Genomic DNA, 19,879 nt, shown 5'->3' with positions numbered 1-19,879 from the left:
CCACCTTTAGGACGACCTGGTTTGGCGGCTGAGGCAATCTGGCATGAAACTGGACAAAATTTGGTGATTGTTCACAAATGGAAAGTATAACTATGGCTCACTGCACTGTTTACAAGTCAACTTTCTTCATAGAAAATCAAAACAGACTGTTTGGATTACGAAAGTATTTTTAGAAATCCATACATGAAATATCTGTTTTTCTACTGAGCTTTTCACTAAAGCACTTTAAACTACCGTATCTACGTCAAGCTTGAATACAGAGCCAAGAGAAGATGCAGATGTCCCATGTCCTCTAATAACACATTGAATTACAATATGTTGAAAGGTGATTTTTGACCAAATGAAGCCAAAAAAACTTTCCATACAGCAGATTTAAATCTTTTGATTTCTATTGCACTCTTAACATGCAAATATCCACACATAAGCGTTTTGTGAATAGGACGTAACTAAATCTGCAGGCACTTCTTGGTTTTAATAAACTTACACTTAAATCCTCTACTGTAAACTACATTATAACAACTACAGTCAGGGAATTTCGCTCTGAAAATAATTCCATTACATTAATATGATATCCGGAGTTTATGAGAAATCTATGTTTATGTATCATTCTTTTGAAATGCTAAAAAATACCTAACTAGTCTTTTACTACAGTCTACTGCCAGTGGTCATTCATATACATTAATATATATAAGTCCCACCTACGTCCATAGACCCCTATACAAATGCAAGAAAGCGCCGACTTCGCCCAGCCAATAGGCTTCGACTTCCTGGAGCGGGCCACTGTCAATCAAAGTGAATGCTCGTGCGCGTCACAACAGCAAACAGGTATCACTGAACAGCATAGCGTCGTGGAGGTGCGCTCCGAAACTCTATAAGTCGGAAATCGTGGAATGGGTAACTTTAAAGCTTCTACTAAAAAAGAAAAGAAAAATCCGGGTACAAAGCTTGTGGATCAACGTCTTTGTGGCCGCAACAGAATTTATTTCGGAGCTGCTTTTCAAAGATGGAGGGATTTGCTGCTTTTAAAAGGATTCCGAATGGACCAGGATTTGGCGACTTTCTCGTGGACAGGTAATAAACATGTTTTAATTAAAAGTTATGGCACTCTAACAATAAATGTGTAGTTTTTGTAGTTATTCGACTTTGTTATGTTTTGCATTGCACATGCTCAAACGTAGAGGCGTAGCTTCTGGTAGATTGGCGGGGGGAGGAAGTAGAGCTGTTGAGGGCGGGACATCAAGACGTTCTCTCAGAAACTCCGGATAGCAGCTTTAAACTTTATCAAATGCTAAAAACAAGACATTGAAGGAAAACAAACTGTCCTGATAAATTGTTCACCAACTACAGTAACTCTCCACATCAATACAGCTTGAAAATGTAAGGCTTTCATGTCAATTGACTCATGGCTTTTAGTGTTCCATTAACCTTGTACCGGTACTTATTACCAAGTAGGCTCTCTATCAAATTAGCAATGGATCATCCCTTTGTTTCTAATAACACATGTATATCAGAGATGCCCGTCTTTGCCTAACAGAGCCGTCTTAATACCATCCACTTAACGGGCACTCGTGGCTGCGAGCGATCATCGTCATCCCTGAGACAAAAAGGTGTTTGGAAACACATCATGCATTTATCTGAACCTATAAGAACATCTTGATAATTCTTTATTCATCATGGATCTGCGTGGCATTTAATGGAACATCAAAGCAAGTTTAAAGCATGCATGCAAAAAGGCGAGTGACACATCTACAGTCCGCCTCTTTCCTCTCTCGCTAATTGATGTGAAGAGTAAGCAGTAGTCGGAAACGTAAAACGCTTTCATTATCGATAAACCTTTTTATAAATAAGAAAAAAGACACAAATAAACGTGATATGTTTAACGTGATATGAATATTTTAGATTCATGTTCATGGTGTCAGCAAACCTTCTCAAGACAGTTTCTAACTTCATCAGGGTTCACATTTTAGTTAAAAGATGTGAATGTACCTACACAGTTGAGTTAAAAACATATATAATGTTCATTGCAAGCTTATTAATAAAGAAAAAACTGAAAACTAGGGACAAACATCACATGATCTGCAAGGACATATTCTGGTGTTTAGTGAAACCAAAATACAAAATGGTGTTATTTTCTAGTCTTTTCGGACTTTATCCATCGAGATGTTTGTGTGACAAAAATATCTGACAACAATATCAAACTAAAAGGTTTTTCAACCTTGGGGTTGGGACCCCATGTGGGATCGCCTGGAATTAAAATGGGGTTGCTTAAAATGTCTAGTAATTGGTAAAAAAAAATAAAAAAAAAACTTTGGTAAAAACGGATCAAAGTTCTATTTTTGAAATGTTTTGAATTATTATTATTTTTCAAATACTCATCACACACAAATATCAAATAACTGTATCCTGTACTTCTAAATCTAGTTCAAATAACTTTGTGCACTAATCCTGGCTACTCTGTATTTGTAGCACACTTTAATAAACATGATCCAACATTAATTCTAGAATACAAAAAAAAGTCTCTTGGGTCTCTGGACATTTGTGATTTCAAAATGCGGTCACGACTCGAAAAGCGGTTGCCAACCTCTGCTACATGAGCTGTAGAGACACAGCATCAGGTAATGTGTGTTTTATCTGGATTTGACTGATTGTGAAACCTTGTGTGCAATAATAGAAGCAGTAATATTAAAAAAAAGTGGCAAAGAAATGAAGAATAAATGGTAGCGTTCATACCGTCAGGGGATCTGTTGGAGGTGGCCACCACCACGACTCCAGTTTTGAACAGTGTCTCAAACAGTTGCTTTAAGATCATGGCATCAGCAACGTCAGTCACCTGATTGAAGAGAAGTAGAGGAGAGAGAAAAAACACACACACACACCCCATTCAGGCTTTATGCAACCTTTAACCATCATGCTCGCCTGTATGTATACACTGATCAAATCACACATCGACACTCCATGTTCACGATGTAAAGAAATATATATATATATATATATATATATAGTAATGCACACATGTGTTTGGATGGCATAAACGACACACAAAGCTATACAATACAACACAAATTACTTTCAACTGCCTGCTGCCCGTCCATTTCATCCTTTCCCTGAGTTCACAATAAACAAAGGTCGATGACAACGCTGAAGCAAGGACGTTTCTGAGTCGCTGGCTGTTCACTGAAGAGCTCTGACCTTTCTATTGGTTATCCAGAGCTCTCGCTTTTGTGCCTCTTCTCTCATGTCTCTCTGGTTCACCTGTGTTGTTCTTTTCAACACTCATAAAGGAAGAAATCATGTTAGCCTGTGATGCTTGCTAGTCAGAGAGAAATGTGTTTAGCATTAATATCAATGTAATGGCTGGGAACAGTGAAAAAATAAAACCAAAACTGAACAAATACAATTTGACCTTGATTAGTAAGCGTTACATTGTACCAAGCTAATTTAACACTATATAAACATTAAATATATATATATATATATATATATATATATATATATATATATATATATATATAGAAATACTACTGTTTTACCTTGCACAATATCAGTGCAATTTACTATAATAGTGTTGACATGTATACATACTAGTCATAAACACATCTTCATCTGCATATATACTGTATACTGATACAGGTTTTAACTTGAAATTTAACAATAATTTAATATTTGTATTATATGTTAAAGAAAACATGTTTGTCTCAAAAGTAAATATTATGCTCTGCACAGTTCATTTAGTCAACGAGCCCCACACACACACGTGCACACGCACACACCCTTACCTAAATAAATATCACATAGCTTTATTTTTCTTAAACAATTGATTATATTCATTAGGGTTGTCCAACACTAAACTTCCGCTACAAACCGATACCAATATATACACAGGCAGCTTCCACCTAATTTTAGGTCACAATATTATTATACATTTCCATGGAAATAACAGATTAAGCTCACTTTTAATGTGATGCCCCAGTGGATGGATTCCACAAAACACAAATTTCTTCAAAATAATAATATTCATGCCATATTTGTGTTTAGTGCACAACAGCACATAGGAGTTCTTCAATATTAGTGGTAAAGCCGATACTGATGTCGCTATTTGCAATTTTATGGCAATTATTGACCTATATTATTGATGTGCCAATATTTTTCGCCCATCTCTAGTATTCACATTTAAAAAACTGGTAGTATCAACTGACTGTACTTTTATTTGATGATGTAAATAATTAAAAAGGTCCATCAAATGTGAATGAAAAAGATTTAATTTATTTAGTTAATAAATAATAACATAAAGTGTTAGATTTGTGACATTCTCAGAGAAATAAAAATACACCCGTAAAGGATTGGCGTGTTCTAATGCTGCCCTCTCCTCTCTTTTCCTCTTAGCCACTTTCCAGTCAGAAAAAGGCACTCCTGATGGCCGTACCCACAGCATATGTCTCCTTTCAGACTCTGGAGAGCCTTCTGCTTTTGCATATTAGCCTCACTGCCCTTGCCAATACTTGATTAACATTTCTGTTAAAGCCTTGATTTTGTTAAGGAGAGGTGGCTAAGGGCATCAAATTAGTTGTGCGTTTGTGTGCGTGTGTGTGTCTGTGTGAGTGTGTATGTAATGAGAATCAACAGAAAGCCAAGTCTCTGTGTCCCTCTGAAGCCCCCCTCACCATCCCCAATTTCCTCTGACCACAGGATTTTATTTTCATTTCAAAAGATTCATTTAAAAATGACCTTTTATACCGCATGGATTTGTTTATTCATGTGCCCTCAACATGGGCATAGTATAAGGGGCAATATTGATTGCTGAATGCGGCGAGGGAAAGAGAATGGGCACCCACAGAATGAAAAAAGGTGGAGGGGACTGATGTAGCACTTGTGGAGCTCAAAAATAATGGTGCAATCTCCGTCAGCCATTGCCGATATTTAAATGAGCATCCAATTACTCAAGCGGCCGTCAGTTTACAGCGAGGCGCACGGGTGCCAAATTAAACCTCTTTTGATGTTACACGTCTTTATGTACACAACCTATGAGAAACCTACTGGCGCTGCACACTGACTGGGCCACTGAGACAATGACGCTCAAGCGTTTCCTTCTCACTCTTCTTTTTCCCTGCTCACTCTCTTCCCATCTTTCCATCTCAGACCTCTCGAGGGCGAGCAGTTATTAGGGGAGCTGGGTGGGGGTCATAAAAGGAAGGGGAAGAGGGGTGTACAAATTACTCATAATGGCACGGCGCTAATGAAGAGAATGGAGAAATGTCATTAGCATTTAAGAGGATAAGATCCATCTGACCCGCCGCTGCCAGTTGCTTTCTAGCTCCACTCACTTAAAGAAGCAGAAGAGTGCGACTGATACCCCGAGTCTCATTTACATGGCTGAGTGGACGAGGATGCTGATTGGTATAGATCCCCACACCCCCCACCCCGTTTCCCAACTGTTCCAACCTCTTGTTTATGCATCAAAAACAACGCACGCATGTCGTCGTCTTTTCCCTCCATTTACCAGCAAGCAACAGTTGACGAGGAAAAAGAAAAACAGCAAAGCAGGCGACCCCAAACAAAACAAATCAATCAGAAGGCACAAACAGCGCCGCAGTTTAAAATGTGAAAGACGGGCAGATGAAAGGAGACGCTCTTGATCTTGGCGGATGCATACTGAGTGATTAGAGAGAGCAACTACACCTTCAGCGACCTCTGACCTGCTGGCATTAACTGTAATGAGGCGAGCCACACAGGGATGGAAACAGGTGTGTGTGTGTGTGTGTTTACGTGGCTGGCTAATGATAAATACAGGTCTTTCTTTGCTGCTCTGAATGACAAACTCCCTTAGAGGCAACATGAGCTTCAGCCGTGGCTCTTTGCTGACTCCAAAGGATATTATAATGAGAATTTTAGCATCAGCTGTGGATAAAAATGTCCTTTTGTGGAATAAATCACACTTAAAGTGAAGGTAATGACTCAGTTTCCAGTAAATACCAGTAAAATGTTACATAACTGTATGGATGGGACTAAATAAAAACATTAAAACTGTTGATTATTAATACAGCATATGGTCAAAGGATGTTTAAGAGTTGGTGGAAGTCAGTTCTAAGTTCTGCTGTGTTTTTCCAAAGCCACTAGGTGTCCCCAGGCCTGTTCCTATTATCAGAGAGGAAGCACAAGGACTAGCAAACGGGCTGTGATTAAACATGCAACCAACCAAAAAAATCTATATTACCAAACACACGACTCAGGAAACTCCAAAAATAGCCAGAAGCCAGTCTTTTTTCAACTGTGACGTCCAACATATATATGTACTAACTTTAATATTTATATTTATCAAACAAAGTGCAAACACTAACATTTAGTATCACTCAAAAAATGAAAAAGGTGTCTCTTTCTTTCCAGTAAACAAAAACCTTCTTTAAAAACATAAGCTGCATCCATTTACACTAAAGTATATAAAACCAAAAGTGACTTTTAAAACATTTACATAAGAAGAATCTCTCATTCTGATGTTCTACTAAAAATATATGGCTTATTGCCATTGATTTTCAATTGAATTTTGATGACATCCAAACTTATGAATAAACTTTTTCAGCCAAATGCTGCTAACCAGCACAAAGCATTACTAGCTGTGGTGAATTCTTGGGCTTTAAAGCTGATCTGTCGCCATAAAAAAATGTAAAACTCAATTCAGGAACTCGCACTTAGATTATGTGGAAAAATGCAATTAAAGAACGGCATTATATCATTAAAAAAGAAGAAAAAGAACATCTTTCTGGATTTACTACAGGGAAGTGATGAAAAATTCAAAGGAAACAAAGCAATCAGCAGATGCCTCAGAAGAAGACTGGCAGTTGTGAGATCAAAGTGGATTTCCTAAGGAACAGTTGTCTGAATAAATAAAACCTGAACTATAATAATTGAATAGATTACCAAATGTATTTATGTTTTTGGCATAAGAAAAACATTTTTAGGATATAAATAATTAAACCACTGTTTTAGGAAACATGATATTTATACTATACAACTGAACTGTTTCCTGTATATTTGATATGACACACAATAAAGTCATGAATGTACTTGTGCACATGGTGTGGATGATTTTTAAATCATGTAGATAAAAAAAAAATATCCTAACTATAAATAGAAGGTATTCAAAGTCAACGTTTGCCTTATAAAACAATTATTAACTTGATTTCATCTATTTATCATTTGCTCAGTACTAAGAGCCAACAGCTAATTTCTCTCTTTCTCTCTCACTCACCTGAAACTCATCAAAACACAACAGACAGGTCTCTTCGCTGATCTCCATGGCAACCGGAGATATAGGGTCATAGGTGAACATGTTCCCCAGCCGTCGTTTTGGCAGGCTTTGTTTCCTCCGATGAATCCCTTGAAGCGGCACACAAACATCAGGCACGTCTTAAAACACACCTGCATCAGCAACGCAACCCAAAGCCAAGCGCACAACGCTGCAATTTCCCCCTGCACACATAATAATGCTAGACAATTAGCGTGAGAGCTCCCGGCAAAAGAGAAATACAAGATCCCCCACATTAGCCGGGTCAGAAAACTTCCACTAAGTGAGGAAAAGTTTTGTCCTATAGCGAGTGCTGTGATGTGGGAGAATGCTACTAACGTTTGTGGATGTCTAGCATGAAGCCGTTGAAGTGGACTCGCTTTTTACGGTCGTTTTCCACTCGGGAGTAAAACAAGTCCATGAGCATTGTTTTCCCTGTGCCTGTGTGTGGAGAAAAAAACTTTACTTTGACATTTTAGAGACTGGGAGTTGTAAAATATAGCTGATTTTATGTTGATCATCTTACCAACATCTCCATAAAGATAGAAACCTCTGGGTGGGGGTGGTGGATCAGATTCCTCCTTCAGTGAAACAAAGACAAACATTGGGGGACGTTAAATCAGGGGTGTCAAACTCATTTTAGTTCAAGGGCCAAATACGGGAGCAGCTTGATCTCAAATGGGCCACAGATTTTGTGCAGGAAAATGCGGAATTTCAACATTAATGTGCCCTAGTTTGCACTTCTACATATACATAAAATACTAAATATGTAAGAAACCGACAATACCAAAGCAATAAGTCATAGATATCCAGTCCCAATAAGATCTTCACTTTACATTTCTAAAATTTTGTGACCAATTTCTATTAAATTAAGGAGAATATTATGTCATAATTTGAGGAAAATTGAAGGATTTTGTAAGAATTTTGAGTTTTTTCAACAGTTTAACATTAAAAATGACTGCAATCATATGCTATAAGCATGGGGAAAACTGTGAGAACCTGCTAATATTGTTGAGTTGCAGGTTTTCTCTGCCATTTTTACTTTCTCCTGCGGGCCAAATTGGATGGTCCAAAGGGTCCGGAGTTGGGTCCCGGGCCATGATTTTGACACACGCGTTAGACCATTTCATCCATGTGAATAAAATGCCATGTTTACTACAAAACACAATGCTGCAACTTCATTTAAAAAAAAAGAAGCTAAAATCACTTCAGGTGTGGATGTAAAAAAAAAAAAAAAAGCCTTTACATTCATTCATTCATTCATTAGCACATATGTGGAAATCATCGTTTGGTAAACAAAGTATGCTAAGGCATTAAGCCACTGCTACAGTTGTGAGGTTTCACATTCTGCAGAGCGGCCCGCTGCAGGGGAGGAAGACAAAGGGAATCTAATCAACAAGACAAGCCAGGGTTCCCACGAAAGAAAAGCATCATCAGAGGAACAATGGGGGGATTTGTCAGACAAAACGGAGAGGACTGTATGAGGCTCCATACGAGATGGAGTGGACTTGTCTGCGTGGACTGTTTAGCGCTGCTAATTGTGATACGGTACTGTTGCATTGAGGTGCTGCTGGAAGTCATTGTGCTGCCTGCCTCCTATTATCAAAAGGTCTTTGCTTCAAAAAAACAAAAAAACAAAAAAAAACCCTGAGTGTGACCAAGCTGAGACTATCTAGCAAAGCCAAAAAAAAAAACAAAACAAAAAAAAAAACGAATGATCCCAGTCATCGGTCATGTGTTCTCAGCTTATTATGGCTACGAGCGATATTTATTGATCAACAGGAAGATATTTTAACCTATAAATTCAACATATGTGGTAAGGCTGTGCAATTAATCAAAATCTGTTTAGAATTTTGATTATTACACTCAACAATTACAAAAATAACATAATCAAGAAAATACAATTATAGCAATTTTTTTAATATATGACTTAAGAAACAACTAATCTATAAATGTGTACACTTTAATGAGAACATTATGTATGAAATATATTTTATTAGCATATTTTATACTCAAAACATTGGCTTTAACATGCCATGTGCCAACAACTTCAAATAAAAAAATAACAAACAATCTGCCTGTGGCTTTTAAATCAACTTTGACTTTAGTGCAACATGACTGAGATATATGCCTAGAACAACAATTAAATGTAGAAAGTTAGTACTTTCTTTTTAGATTTTTTCGAAAAAAAACAAGCTGGTCAACATGCCCAGGTTTCAGTGCACTTCTTCAGTCACAATGTCTCCTGCAGTGGAAAAGACTTTCCTGGTTAAATAAAAGTTAAAAAAAAAAGAAGAAGAGGAAAAAAATTGTCGATCGATCCAAAAATTGTTCGACGTAAAATTGTGATATATCGCCGAATCAATTTTTTTCAACACATCTAATATATACAGTATATTTTTATTTTTTCAATTATACATAAGTTTTATTGGCTAAATAAAACAAACTTCCACGATTTAGGTCAGGATATCTATAAAGAAAAGCTTGGCACACACCATCCATCTTCTTCCGCTTTATCCGGGGCCAGGTCGCAGTGGCAGCAGTCTCAGCAGAGATCCCCAGAACTCCCGATCCACGCACACCTCCTCCAGCCGTTCTGGGGCGACCCTGAGGCGACACCAGGCCAGCTCAGAGACATAGTCCCTCCAGCGTGTCCTGGGCATTCCACGAGGCCTCTTGCCAATAGGATATGCCTGAAACGACCAGGAGGCATCCGAAACAGATGCCCGAGCCACCTCAGCTGGCTCCTTTCGACGTGAAGGAGCAGCGACTCTACTCCGAGCTCCTCCCGAGTGACTGAGCTTCTCACCCTATCTCGAAGGGTGCGCCCAGCCACCCTGCAAAGGAAAATCATTTCACCTGTATCCGCGATCTTGTCCTTTCGGTCATTACCCAAATCTCATGATCATAGGTGAAGGTAGGAACGTAGATCGATCGGTAAATTGAGAGCCTTGGCCCCCGACTCAGCTCCCTCTTCACCACAACAGTCCAACACAGCGACCGCATCACAGCTGACGCCGCACTGATCCGTCTATCGATCTCACGCTCCATCCGACCATCACTCGTGAACAAGACCCCGAGATACTTGAACTCCTCCACTTGAGGCAAGGAGTCTCCACCGACACAGAGAGGGGAAGCCACCTTTTTCCGGTGGAGAGCCATGGCCTCAGATTTGGAGGTGCTGATCCTCATGCCGGCACACACACGAGACAAAAATTATTATTGATACTAACTTTGAGTTGTTTAATGCAAGCGTCGCACATGCAAGCTCCCCCGCCCCTCTCAACTTAAAGCTAAAGCTCGCCAGACGGCCGACACAAGGAAAGGTGTTGCTAGCGCTCTTGAAACATTGCAGGAGAAACGCAGCAAAAACACATGGTAAACAAGCACAAGTCAAATTCTCTTATATGGGAACACTTTGGGTTTGATGATAAAGACCTAAAGCAAAGACACATCATGTGCAAGTGTTTGGTTATATGCAAAAGTGAACATTCTTGATTTTAGTGTTTGAAGGGTTTTCATTTATGTTTAAAGAATATATTTGACATTGTTTTGTACAAAAACATAAATAACTTTTTGGTTGACAAAAAAATCTGCGTACCCTTCATTCTTAGGTTATTCCGTTCTAAAACCAAAACAAAATAACAAATAAACAGTGTGGTTATTTTTGTTTTTTTCCTGACTTCAAACCAAAAGAGAAATACAGAAACATCAAAAACCAGTCAAGCGGCAATTTTCTGTTTTAAAATGAAATCTTCTGTTTGTGTGGTTTTTTTGATATTTATGGGAAACTAGGACAAGAGCTTGAGGTTTTAATCTCACCACACAGAGTGGACCCACAGATGGGGGCGGACTTTTACTCTGCTGCGTTTGATAAAAATGTTGCATGTTGTCCACCTAACACCGATGGCAAAGAGGGGTAATTTGTTTGTCGATGACGTTTCGTTAAAGAGTTATTGATGCTGGAAGTCTGAATCTGTGAATATCGTGCCAACTTTACTGAACAGTGTAACGGTCCAAATACTGTACTGTACTAATCAAACTGGTGACTGACTATTGACTAGAAATGTTTTGACACTTTTGCAAAAACAATTACAAATTTTTTTAAGGCATGTTATAATACCCCTAGTCACTACCTGCGGTAATGTGACATAAGTTGTGTTCACACCAAACGCGTTCTGGGCCTCACGCCTCTAGTTGGACGCTTGTCACTGAGCGTTGAAGACGCTCTGGACGTGCGTCCACACAAGTTGGGAAGAGAGCACGTTTAGGGGAGAGACTTCTCTGTTGCTGGTGGTGTTCATTCAAAGGATGATATTGTGGCAATCAGTTACGTTCATAATTCACCCAGTGACTGTGATATCGTGGGGAACATTATTGTGTTGAGAAGGCTGTGTTTCCGGTCGGATGTATTTTGGTGTGACTCAGTGTGTGCACTGTGATGAGAGAAGTGTGGTGAATGGAGAATAAAGTTTGGAGTTCCTTGCTGAACACGCCTCCGACTCCCGTCAAAAGCTTGAAATCTCAAAACGCACGGCGTTCGTCGTGCGTAGCTTCAAAACGTGCCACACAGGAGGGGCGGGACATGCAGCGGGACCTCTCCATGCTCCTAGAAGCGCGTCCACCATATATTGTCTATGTACACCTGACGCTGTTGCTGATTTGGACGCGTTTGGTGTGAACGTGCCATTATGCGTTTTTATTATTGCTTTTTTTTGTTGTCAGGGAGTAAGTCTGACCCCATCTGTGGGTCCACTCTGTGTGGTGAGCTTAAAACATGAAGCTCTCGTCCTAGTTTTCCCCGTAAATATTAAAATATCACACAAACAAAAGATTTAATTTTAAAACAGAAAAAAACACTGCTTGTCTGGTTTTTGATTTTTCTGTATTTTTGTTTTGGTTTTAAGTCAATAAAACAACATAACCACACTAGTTATTTGTTATTTTGCTTTGGTTTTAAAACAGAGTAACCAAGGAATGAAGGGTACACGGATTGACAAATAATCGATTGAATAATTGATTTCAAATATGACTAAAGTAATCGTGATTAATTATGTTTTCTATGATCGAGCAGCCCTGAATGTGGCATTAGGTCATATATTAATGTGGGTAATGCTGAACAGCTATGAAATGAACTCCCTCTCTAAATAGAGAGCCGTCCTCTTAAAATTTAATTTGGCAACCATTTCATGAAGATGTACTTTGTGTCCACAACTAGAGGGTACTTGACTCTGGTAAATGCTGAAAATGGTAGACTGAAAAGTAAATCCAAAATAAACAACTAAATACCCACCCACCCCCACTTTACTTTTTACTTTCTCCTCCCCGTCCACCCATGTAACCCTCCAAAGGCGGCCGAGCCCGCCCTGCACTCACCCCAAAGTCCTGGGAGAGCAATGAGCTGTTTTTCTGTCTGCTCTGGCACAACAAGTGTGTGACTTCTCCCTGACTTCCCAGGATGCCCTCTGGCACGGCGGGGGTAATTATCAGCGGTGGCGGGGTATAGCCATTCTGCTACGGCAGAGTGGAGAAGGACAAGGATGTCTGTCACAGCGAAGCTCTGTAGCCTGGTCTCACCTCCCGTCGGAGATAACAGACTGGCACAGGAGTAGAAAGTTCACATACGGGACAAGTCTCTGGCTTTTTCACCACTTCTGATTAAAAAAAAAAAAAAAACTGAAGTACAAATCTAAAAAAAACATATCTCACCGTCGGCCTACTGTACACAACGACTATATGTTCCAGGTCTGACTTGACGACGGTGGCTCCCACTAGACAATGGGCCATTGTCAACCAACCATCCGCAAAACCACGCCACATTGGGTCAACATTAAGTCAAGTGTACACTCCTCACAGACTTGGTCAGTTAGTGGGGACAATGGCGGCACTTTCACAGAGAGAACAGACACCAAAAGGACAGTGGTATGACCTGATTCAAACCACAGTAATTGCATAAGTAATGCAGCCAGTGTGTGTGTGTGTGTGTGTGTGACTGTGTGGGAGGCAAAGCAAGAATTAAGGTGCACAAGAAAAAAAAAAAAGAAGGGGGGTGGGGGGAGTAGGGAGGGTGGCTGGTGCGAGAGTCGATAGCCTGACACCCAGGAGTTTTGTCAGAGCCCCGAATCAAAAGCAAAAAGGACAAGAATGGCAGAGACAATGGGGATCCCCTCATTACTGCATGGAGGACGGTGAGAGAGTGAGAGGGGTGCCGGGGCGAGCCCAGCAGGAGGTCTGCCCTGCTGCCTTCCAAAAAATCTCTCCCTGAACCCAATGTGTCTGTGCCAGCCAACCAACAAAAAAAAAAACAAGAAGAAAAAAAAACTCCCACCACCACGTACTAGACAGTCAGCTCGGCTGACCTAAAAACAACAACAGCTCCCTTTGCATTACACTGTTCCAAAACCTCACATGGACAATACACTTCCCAGACCCCTACCCTCCCTTTGACCTGAACTTCATGGCCACCAGCAATGATACAAAGTGAAGTACAGTGCAGTCGACTCGGTTATGTCCTCTAAGCATGTTAGACGTCAGCAGGGCTTTATTAAAAATGAGGGTCTACACTGGAAAAACATGGTAAACATGGCTCCTTCTTTGCTTTCAATGTTCTTTTTAACTTTATTTAACTTTAAATTGAGCTCTATAGCTCATCTATTAGTGAATGAGCATTTTTTTTTTAACCTATTGTAAACCCTCTCCTAACCCTCAACATCAACTTATCCTCCTGTAATAAATCCATTTGTAAAAGGGATCTATTGACATACAACATTAACACACTGTAGGTATTAGGGCTGAACAATTAATTGCATTTGCGATATTATCGTAATATCGTAAAACGCGATTTTCTAATTGCAAAGGCTGCATTTATTTTTGTTTTTCCTTGTCAAGTTCAGAATGTTTAAGAAGTGCAGTCCACATGTTTACATGTTTCATGAAACGTGAAGTTAGTTAGATCTGTTGAAGAGGTAAAGCCACAAATTTGTTTGCTTTATTGCTGTAATCTGTGCTTTAAAATGCATATTTTATATTTATTTAAAGTTTAAACAAATCTGAAATTATTTATTATGAAACAGATTGATTTATTGCTTGTGTTCATTGAAAAACACATTACAAGAGGCCCTTGAAAAAATAATTGCATCGCAATTAGATTATTTTCCAAAATCGCTCAGCCCTAATAGATAAACAATTTGTAGACTTCAATTTGAGCAATATGATCGACACATTACTTCACCTGACAAAACAAAGAAAAGAGGATGAAAACTGAATAACATACACGAAAAGCTTTGAACATTCATTCATGGGAATTATTCTGACGTCACTGCAGATTCCTTAAAAAGGTTATTAAATACCAGATTGTTTTTCCTGTACAGACGACTTCCTTCAATCAATACACAAACACACATTTCCTCCACCTGTGCTAATTAAACACACTCAAAACTATACCCCTGGGTAACTAATGTAATTGTGATGTCCATATCAAATAAAGGGGATATTAAAAAGTAAAGCTATGCAGTTTGGTAAATTCATTTTTATGATTTTGGACACTGGTCACATGGGTTTGACTTTTTGAAACTATTGAAAGGATGTGAAATATTTAACAACTATTGTCAATAACATTCTAAATGTTTTAAAAATACAACATTATTCACTGGACCCTGGTGGTTATAAAATAATGCTGGTAATCTCATAAGAGTAGGTGTTCGATCCTGTCAAGTATATGGACAAAAACTACTATCATATTATTATGTCACTGCTATTGTAGCGTTTTGACAATTAAGCCTCTTTTTTCATGGACTCAAAAAAACAGTTGTGACATTAAAAAATAAAACATAAAAATTACCTGAAAAATCATGTGTGTAAACAATGTTATAATTATCGCACAGTGATCATTTTTTTAATTCACGTTTAAGTTGGTCAAAGAAAGTTAAATTCAAAGTAAAATAATATTAATAATAGGTTTTGTTTAAAGGCGCCCTTCATGATACCCAAGGTCACCGTACAAAAAAACAGTCGAGAACAGCAAAAAAAAAAAAAAAATACAAAGACAAAATAAGGTGTTCAATAATGGAAGTTCAGAGGAATAATGTGCATTTAAACTGAAACTAATATTACTTAAGCAATTAACCTGAAAATACGGTAGATTAAATGAGAACTGTAATAAAAAAATTGCATTGCAAAATATGAGCATTATTATAAGATAGCATGAGGCCTGTTTGGAAGGCTCACATGTTTTTCAATGAAGAAGAATTATCAATCATTTCTCAATTATGCCTCATGTATATCTATCTTTCTAATGCACGGATCACTATTACATGCCTAATAACTCTTTTACCTTTTCAGTGTGCTCTTCACCTTTATTTTCTTCTGATTTAATGCAGGAGTTTGCATCCTGCAGAAAGTGACTGTTACTGTAGGACTTCATGGTGTGCTGCAGATGTGCCAGCTGCTGGAGGACACGTCTTTGCTGGGTGTCCCTTTTCAGGGAGCCTCCCTGTATGAGTCGATCAAAGTGTGCGACGGTGTCAGAGGAGCTGTGTGGCTCTGCATCTGCAGGGTCGGTGGAGGAGGTGGAACATGATGATGATGATGTTGATGCCGATGAGCTGATTGTCCTCCATCCTCTGTCACCTTAAGATAATGGATCAAAACCTGCATTATTAAAAATTGCATTCATTTAATTGCAACCCCTTGGCAGTTGTTTTGGAACAAAAAGGTCAAGGAAGTGGGTGTGGCCAAACAAAGATTTGTAATTCTTGTGCATCTTTAAAACAGAAAACCAAAACGTCAACCCTTGATATTGTGAAGACCACAAAAAAGTGATCCATGATGTTTATTACATGATCATTAAAGTGTTAGGACCTAAGTAGGCTTAATATGGTGAAATGACACAGGTGACAATCTAGCAATATGCATTGTAGGTTTAACACAAAGGCTTTGTGACTTAATGAAGCCATTATCAGAAAAATATAAAAAAGAATAGAATACACTTTTATAGACCCCTAGAGGGGAAATTCAGTTGTTGCAGCAGCACGATTAGATCAGAGCAGACAGTAAGAAACAAACTAAATGACCAACATACTGTAGATAATAGTGAAAAAAATCTACTTGACATTAAAAAAAAAAAAAACAATCATTCAACTTTATGTCAAATTTCGTACAATGAATTAAGTCTCATATCAGATTATACAGTAGATTCATTGATACTCGGCTTTACACGATCAGGAGTTTTGGGCCGATCACCGATCAGTGAGTTTCAAAAAAACGATCACTGATCCGATCATATGAATTCAGGTTGTTAATTTTAGGTACCGAACAAATTCCTTCAGTACTTCCTGATACAGATTCACGGAAAATCGAACGGTACCATTTTTCTGGACCTAGGGGTGAGTATTGGCAAGGATGTTGCAATACGATACGTATCACGATACTTGGGTCACGATATGATATAATTGTGATATATCGCGATATTCTACCCAGAAAATATCAAAATTAAACGCAGCGATGAAAAATCAAGTTGCTATTTATGGTCATCAGAAGATATTGATCATTCAGAGGACAAATTCAGTCAAAACTATTTGCTTCAAAACATCCTATTTATTATTTATTATTAGTGTTTTTGCACACACTGCCATCATAAAATAAAGTTTCTTTCCACTGAAACTACTGTGTAGACGTCTCAAAGTAACCATGACAACATAATGACAGCATTGTAACAACTGTGAGAACATTAAGGATAAATCACCCTGAGTTACTGATAATGCACAAAGATAAGAAAAAAAACTATTTCTCCTATTGTGTCAGTTAAACACTGATCTGAACAGATTATATGAAAGTAAAATGCCTGTACATACATAACTATTGCAGTCATTACACACTGCCATCATAAAATCAAGTGCATCAAATAACCATTGCAACTAGAGATGTAACAATTCACTCAACTCCCGATACCATTCAATTCACGATACTGGGTTCACAATACGATTCTCTCACGATTTATTTTACAAAATGGGACTGTAGACAAATGATTGAAAAATATTCCTTTATTTTTTGGGGAGAAAAAAATAGAAAATACTGTACTATTTTCCTTTTATTTTTCATTGTCAAAAGAATTCCTTGATAAACTATTCAAAACAATGAAATTTAACTAAAAATAAATCTTGAATGAAATAGGAAGGAATACTACTAATGAAGAAGAAGCCTATTAATCTAAATTCTGGTTCTATAGTAAACAATGCAAAACTGCATAATAGTTCTTTTTCTTTTTAAAAGTGCAACTGAAAATGTATTTTGTGCCTTAACAATTGGACTTTAAAAAAAAAACAGTCTGCAGTGTATTTACGTCAGATATTTGTTTGGACCAGCAGAGGGCGCTGGTAACCCAGTGGTCGATTGGGATGCAGCTATTCTGTGCAGTGAAGAAGAGATGTTATGCTAGCAGACAGAACTAATAGAAAAACGTGCCTTTCACAGATATTCAGGTCAGATATTCTTTAGGTGCTAAAGGGGTAAGGAATCATTTAAGAACATGTTTAAGAGTAGAAGGCGGCCAGAAAGAAAGTAGTAGCAGATTCTGCTCACCGCCTCAGCATTTGGACAAGGATAAATAACATACTGCGATTCAATTTTCAGAAAATCGATATGAACCATGATACCTATTAATCAATTTTTAACTGCCATACGATTAATCGTTACATCCCTAATTGCAACATATTGAAAGCATTGTAACCACCACTGAAATACTGCACAAATACACAAAAATATTGATTAAATATAAAAAATAAAAAAAAATTTTAAATAATAAAATTTATTTAAAATCGGCACCCAAAAAAATTGCGATATATCGTGAAATTGATTTTTTTTTTTTTTCACACCCCTAGACACAGCCTTGTGACTGTGAGGAATTGGAAGAGTTGAAGAATTTCCATGCAGGACCTGAACATAACATTTGTTGTCAGAGAGTGTGTGTATGTATGTATCTGTGTGTGTGTGTGTGTGTCCCTTTAACTATTTCGTGAAGCAAACAACTCTTCAGAGTAAATGAGACAGATTAAACAATACAATGGGAGCATCCAATCAGCAAATTAAGACATTACAGCCCATCACATTAATTGCATGAAATGCTAAATATTGACCGATCACATCACACCAAGCTCAATTAAAACAGTGAACCCAATGGGGGATCATCTCATTATCTGTGATATCTGTAGACAGAAATGTGAAAATGCTTTCAACAGCTTCAGGAAATGTACAAATTAAAAAAAACTTTTTTTCAAGTATCATAAATATTATAAACTTTAGGACCAATGGAGGTAATTAAATATTATTTTATTCAAATATTGTGGATGAAATTATTGGCAAAATCAATGGAAAACTCATCTCTAAAGAGAAGAAGTTTTTTCACAAAGTATGTAAAGTTAAGATGGAAGAAGGACGATAATGGGTAATATTAACGAAAACCATCTACATCTCAACATATGTTGGCACATCAATGATCATTTCCCCTTTTAATGCAGTATATGCTTTATCTTTGTCTACTCTCAGGAAAAAAATTGTTGCCTTGTCATTCTCAATAAATCGTTTTTTTTTTCTTTAGTTCAAAAAAATAAATTTTCATAAAAATGTATGGAAAAATGTTATATCACTTTACTCCCCATTCCCTCCTCCCATGATGACCATGTCTGTAGTTTTCTTCTTTTTTAGTCACACAAATAAATTCAGTGTAAAAAGCAGTATTTGCAGAACATCTTTTAACAGATTTCCACGTTTTAACAGTAGATTTACTGCACACATGACATAACGCAGAGGTTATTGGAAAATGTGTTATAAAACGTAATAAATCCGCACACACAGTCCAATACAGCCACACATGACATAAATACACATACCTGTCTTCTTCCTGAAGCCGCTGACCAGGTGAAAACATGTGGTTGACGTAAAAACAGATGTTTTGATTAGAAATCGCTTTGAGCATTTTACAGTCCAGTCTATCATGCAAGCCGCCATTTTGATTCAAAATACAGAAACTTTATTGAACGCTGCTGTGAACAGAGACAGCCGTGCAGGGAAAACACTGCTGTGAGCTCGAGCTCATGAGTTCACGACATACACACGAGCACAAACATACGTAAGTTAATACTTGTTTATTTATAATTATATATGTATTTATCCTGTATTAAATATGTGGTTTGAAGACCGAATCAGGACGTCAGAGGAGCTAGTTTGGTCTAGCCTTTCAGAAAAACTTTGTTATATGTTTTTGAACATTCTTCATTCTTAATATATTTGAATGTATGTATTTTCTATTTTGTTTTGTTTTTATTTTGTTTTATTTGTTTTTGTGAATTCCTTTCAGCATAGGGTAAATTGTGTATTTCCTTATTTGTTTTAACTATTTGCTGCTGTATCAAGAGAATTTCCTCTTTGTGGGTTTGATAAAGTAATATCTAATCTAATCTTGTCTTTAAAAAAAAAAAAAAAAAAAAAAAAGCTTGTGTGAACAATATCTATTAGTTGTGCTAATGTCCCTTTTCACAAATACGTTTATTCTAAAAAACACTACATTTGTTCTACCTAATCTAATACAATGTTAACATTGTGTTG

The 19,879-nt window shown here is 37.7% G+C and overlaps 1 protein-coding gene across 1 annotated transcript in view; it reads right to left on the bottom strand.

Moving 5' to 3' along the window:
- Positions 1 to 19,282, bottom strand: part of afg1lb (AFG1 like ATPase b) — a 41,948-nt gene extending 22,666 nt beyond the window's left edge. The window contains exons 1-6 of the mRNA XM_028439798.1: positions 19,165 to 19,282; positions 15,612 to 15,907; positions 7,806 to 7,860; positions 7,619 to 7,720; positions 7,244 to 7,371; positions 2,731 to 2,830 (exon numbers count right to left, since the gene is read on the bottom strand). Of these exons, the coding sequence (XP_028295599.1) occupies positions 2,731 to 2,830; positions 7,244 to 7,371; positions 7,619 to 7,720; positions 7,806 to 7,860; positions 15,612 to 15,907; positions 19,165 to 19,282 (799 nt within the window). The remainder of the gene's footprint in view (positions 1 to 2,730; positions 2,831 to 7,243; positions 7,372 to 7,618; positions 7,721 to 7,805; positions 7,861 to 15,611; positions 15,908 to 19,164) is intronic.
- Positions 19,283 to 19,879: the final 597 nt, after the last annotated feature.

Source organism: Gouania willdenowi, chromosome 24, assembly GCF_900634775.1.
Source record: "Gouania willdenowi chromosome 24, fGouWil2.1, whole genome shotgun sequence".
Lineage (NCBI taxonomy): Eukaryota > Metazoa > Chordata > Actinopteri > Blenniiformes > Gobiesocidae > Gouania > Gouania willdenowi.
The sequence above is the reverse complement of the archived record's forward strand: the minus strand, read 5'-3'. Positions and strand labels throughout refer to the sequence as shown.